Genomic DNA, 5,559 nt, shown 5'->3' on the forward strand with positions numbered 1-5,559 from the left:
AACAAAAAGTTATCGTTTAAATGACGAAAGCTGGCGAAGCATCAGGAACAAATAAGCCTAACATTTATGCAGTTTACGTGATTTTGAACATAAATATTGGAACAATGTAACTTGTTAACTATTTCTGTATATCTATTTATTTGTAGAAACATAAACCCCAGCATTCACGAAATTGAACTAAAGGATAAATCAATAATCAATCACCTACTGTAATATATATCCTCAAATCATTTCCTAAAATTTCAATGACGCTGTGTCAACACTCCCTCTGGCCAACAACAATACAAACTTCTAAATATAAAAAAAAGGAAACAACAAAAAAACATAGCCTAAAACATTACATTTGTATTTATCTGAATTTAAAATGAAACCAAGTGATACTGATTTTTTATAGGCCATAACAATGTTTTCATTATAAGAATCGTGTGTTTGATGTTTGTATAAATACAATTAATTTTGTTTTTGTAAAATGTTGAATGTTTTGTTGATAATGTAGCTACACGTTACGAGTATAATAAAATCAAAATGAAAGTATCTCCTTTTATGACTGCTTTACGAAAACCTGAGACTTACAAATATCAGTGTTGAAAGCTACGTAAAAATATATCGTTAGTTTGAAATGTTTTCCTACTTTATGACATTGCTAGGGTGAAAGTGGCCTAGTGGTTAGTGTGTGGGTCTATTGATCCAATGACCCACAATTCGCGGCCTGTTGACATAAAAAATCCCACCTCGTACCATAGGGTCAGAGGTACGTGATAAGAATGATGGTCAAATGTCACTATTAAATTAATGTAGCCTGACGTACGTGATAAGAATGATGGTCGAATGTCACTATTCGATTAATGTAGCCTGACGTACGTGATAAGAATGATGGTCGAATGTCACTATTCGATTAATGTAGCCTGACGTACGTGATAAGAATGATGGTCAAATGTCACTATTAAATTAATGTAGCCTGACGTACGTGATAAGAATGATGGTCAAATGTCACTATTCGATTAATGTAGCCTGAGATACGTAATAAGAATGATGGTCGAATGTCACTATTAAATTAATGTAGCCTAAGAATTGGTGCTTGATTCTGTTGACTAGTTGTCTTCTGTCCAGTTTATCAGATCAAAATTAAGGGCGCTTAGCGCAGATAATCCTTTTGTAGCCTTGCGCGAATATTCGAAACAAACAAACAAACAATATCCCTGGTTTACTATATTTTTTTATTGGTTAATAATATCGTGTATTTAAGACAAAATTTATTCGTTTACAATACCGTGTGGAAAATATGAAGAAAAACACACTCCAATTACTGTAATCTATTTTCGTAACAGAATAATCATTTAACATATTTCGATATATTTACTACAAATGAATACAAAATAAGTTTGTCCTTGGGGACTTACAACGAACCTGAAGTTGTCAGTTGTTATTCAGTAACTTGTGGCACTATGCTTATACAAGACTAGAATCACTAAAATTGGGAATTTCATTGTTGTTTTGGTCTCAGTCGGAATTCCTCTATTTGAGGGTGACCCGTGCCGCTTGCTTTCTCTACACAAATCTAGGGGGAGCAATAGTTTCCCCTCGATAACCTTATCCCTGCCCCACTGGTCGTACTGCTGACTGGCTGTTACTACTTTAACAAAATATTGGTAAATGAAGTCACTGGAGTAACTCGTTCTAACTGATGATAATATTATGCTCTCTTTACAGGCCTAACATTTGAACAGCCTATTTTAAACTACACTATACGACAAAAAAAAAGTTGCATGTAGCCTTAAAGATAGCGTTATGTACATGTTATCAAGAATCCGACACCAAACAGCAGAGTGCGTGTGGACTCAGACTGGTTATAATAAGTAAGTTCATCTTCGGCCATCACTTTGACATGCAAACTTAATTTTGAATGTACCCACATCTGATAAATTTTGCCATTAGATGGTAAGTAACATGGATATTTAGTGTACATGTATTTCAATAACACGAAAAACAAATCGCAACGGTATAACAGAATATATTCATGAATAACACATGGCAAGTAACATGGATATTTAATGTACAAGTACCACAAAAACATGATAAAAAATCGCAACGGCATAACAGAATATTTTCATGAATAACACACGTGACGTGTTTTTATAGTGGCTGAAAGAATAACTCTCGTTTGGCGTTGACTGACAAGAGAGGGCGTCCTCATATTCTGATATGAAAGGTCCTAAAAATAAATGTATACATTTATTGGAATTTTGAATAACACTAATCAAATTACGAAACTAAATCTAAGCCTTGAATTATTTTAAACACAACTCCATGAAAACTAAACAAAATTGTTGAAGGAGGCAATATTCAATATAAATTTAAACTTATTTACACGGAGTATTAAAGATATTTGAAAGATGAAATGCCTCGCTGAAATATTTATTCCAACCGCGACGCACAAATGATTTGAATCTCAGCCAAAATACGATTATTTTAAGCAAACAAGTAAAAATAAACGCAATTTATATCGACAAAGCTTTTGTTATTTATGTGTGTGTGCGTGTCCCCCGAGAAGTGGAACAACCTGAAAACGTTTCGGGAGATAATTTATCAAATAAATATTTGGTGATAATAAGTTGTCAATCATGATATAAAAAAAAACACTAAAACGTTTGAATAGTTTGATAAGACTCATGACTTTAAAATGTGTCGAGAAAAGTATCACCATATTGACAAAACCTTTAACTCTAGTTGTATATTAAATAATGAACAAAATTTCAACCTGTTTTTCGGGCTTAACAACGTTATTGAATTTTTCAAAAATCTTTTATCAAAATTTTTTTCTGTCATTTTAAAAGTTTAAGATTGACTAGTCCGCTGTGTGAAAAACTAGTGTGATTCTGACAAACTATAAAAGCTTAATAATTTGACACGTCCAGTTAATAACTTCATAAAAATAAGATAGATTGTGAAATAGCTCATAGTAAAGTAAAAAGGCAGCATTATTTAAATTATCTTTAGATTCATTGGGATCTCTTTCTTTCTTTCTACTTTATTTCAAAAACCACGAAATCAGTTCTTTTTTTTTGTTCACTTAAAATTGTTTATGTATCAAATTCATTTCTGATTTATTTTCAATATATTTTTTCTAATGAAATATTAAACTTTTCTGCTACCATGCATAATGCGTTCTCACCCCAAAAAGTCTGGTGCTCGAGAAATAACGTGTTCAAACTCCATGAAAGATACCTTGCCGTCATCATCGACGTCAGACTCTTCCAGAACCTTCTCGCAGGCCAAAGATACTTCTTCTGGACTCAGTTCATTTCTGGTTAGGCTTATCAAAGTCTGTTCTATGTCGTAATGCCCCAAAAACTGGTCGCCATCAAAATCTATGTTTATGATAACAATAAAAAGAAAGAGCTAAACAGGGTTACCTGTAATACTTCAATTACGTAATTATATCAAACACTCGACTCGCAATCTATGTGTCGCGGGTTCGAATCCCGTCACCGAACATGCTCGCCCTACCAGCCGTTGAAGCGCTATAATGTGATGCCCATTCCCACTATTCGTTAATAAAGTATAACACAAGAGTTGGTGGTGGGTGGTGTTGACTAGCTGCCTTCCCCCTAGTCTATCACTTCAAAATTAGGGTAGACTAGCGCAGATATCCCTCGAGTAGCTTTCCGCAAAATTAACAAACAAACAAACATCAAATATACTGTATTATTTATTTGTTGTTACTTTCATTAACAGTATGGGTTATGCTATCTGCCCCCCCCCCCACGTGGCACAGCGGTATGTCTGCGGACTTATAACACTAGAAACCGGATTTCGATACCCGTGGTGGGCAGAGCACATATAGCCCATTGTATAGCTTTGTGCTTAGTTCCAAACAAACAAACAATATGCTATCTGGTATGTTGAATGTCATTATTTTGTATTTTGACTTATTGTTTATTATTTATTATTATACTTTCACTATAAAGATTGTTTTGTAATGTTATCTTAATATATGCATTTAAGAGTAACCTAAATCTCCTAAGCTGGCCGAACCTTATGAGATATTATTAGGATTACGGCCAAAAAATATTTACCCAACTGAAACAGTGCATTATAATCTTTATAAGTAGAAACGTGAGAGAAATATATTAAATTTGCTATACTAACTGACAAAATAATTTTTCGTTTCGCTCTAAATACATAGCTTTTCTGATCAGAATTTAATATTAATTAAACAAACTATCAATAAATATATAATATGTACGTATAAAATTACTATACAACTGATGTGTTTAGTTCTTTCAAAACGTTTTGAATGCATGTAAAAGTTTATGCTATGAGCAATGAAGTTAGTGAAGTTTAGAGCATAGATTTTTGTTTTACTTTGGGCTATATTTATAGCAGAAAAGATGTAAAGTTTTGTTTGTTTGTAATTAAGCACAGAGCTACACAATGGGCTATCTGTGCTCTGCACACCACGGGTATCGAAACCCGGATTCTAGCGTTGTGCCACTGGAGGGCAAAATGTAAAGATTCAATTTTTCAACCCGCTTTTTATTCAAGTTTTATAGAGGTCGCATTGAAAAATATTCTGAAATAAATCATATTTTCAGTAACTTATTTGTTTAGGCTTAAATCTGAAGTTTGTGTTTTGATGTTAAATGCAATTTTAAAACTGTATAAATGCATAATTTTTAATTGAAAAACTTTTGTTTTGGGAATCTTGTTGGGAATCTTGTTTTTCTAGTTGCTCCTTAAACTAATAATTCATACTTACTTACGTGTGGTCCAATTAAGATACACACACATTTAAATTGATTAAACTATTATTTTCAAAATCACGAAGGTTTTGTCATAAGCAGAAATGACGAAAATGGATCATCACAGACTAGTACAAATCTATGCATAATTTACAAAATGTATTCCCAGAACCCGTTGTTTGTAATTTAAGCACAAAACTACACAATGGGCTATTTGTGCTCTGCCCACTACGGGCATCGAAACCCGGATTCTAGCGTTGAAAGTCCGCAGACATACCGCTGTGCCACTGGGGGGCGATCTAATATGAAAATGAGTGTTAAAAAATACTAGATAATCTTAAATATTTTAAACAAGGAAAACCAGCTGATACCATTTACAGGGAAAGGGTTTTATGAAAAAGTGATAAAGAAGATAAACAGGAGATGTCAAGATGATGATAAATATAATGTAATAACATTTTTATCTCTCTGTGTCCTCCCCCGGGAATCGGATTTTAAAGTAAATTTTGCTTGAAATCGGTAACAAATGTTATCATAATAAAACTTCAATTTTCATGGTTTGTTTGTTTGAAGTTAAGCACAAAGCTATACAATGGGCTATCTGAGCTCTGCCCATCACTGGTATCGAAACCCGGTTTCTAGCGTTGTGAGTCCGCAAACCTTCCGCTGTGCCACTGGGGGAGGGGGGGCTCAATTGATCCAAGGCCCGGCATGGCTAGGTGGTTAGGGCACTCGACTCGCAATCTAAGGGTTTCGGGTTCGAATCCCCGTCACACCAAACATGCTCGCCCTTTCAGCCGTGGGGGCTTATAATATT

At 34.1% G+C, this 5,559-nt stretch overlaps 1 protein-coding gene across 1 annotated transcript in view; it reads right to left on the reverse strand.

Annotated features, from left to right (window-relative positions):
* Nucleotides 1-1,218: 1,218 nt before the first annotated feature.
* The window catches only part of LOC106462209 (calcium and integrin-binding family member 2-like), a 13,159-nt gene continuing 8,818 nt past the window's right edge, over nucleotides 1,219-5,559 (reverse strand). Inside the window, exons 5-6 of the mRNA XM_013922108.2 lie at nucleotides 3,173-3,368; nucleotides 1,219-2,212 (exon numbers count right to left, since the gene is read on the reverse strand). Coding sequence (XP_013777562.1) covers nucleotides 2,191-2,212; nucleotides 3,173-3,368 — 218 coding nt within the window. The 3' untranslated portion in view covers nucleotides 1,219-2,190. The remainder of the gene's footprint in view (nucleotides 2,213-3,172; nucleotides 3,369-5,559) is intronic.

This window comes from Limulus polyphemus, unplaced genomic scaffold (assembly GCF_000517525.1).
Source record: "Limulus polyphemus unplaced genomic scaffold, Limulus_polyphemus-2.1.2 Scaffold1118, whole genome shotgun sequence".
In the NCBI taxonomy this organism is placed as follows: Eukaryota; Metazoa; Arthropoda; class Merostomata; order Xiphosura; family Limulidae; genus Limulus; species Limulus polyphemus.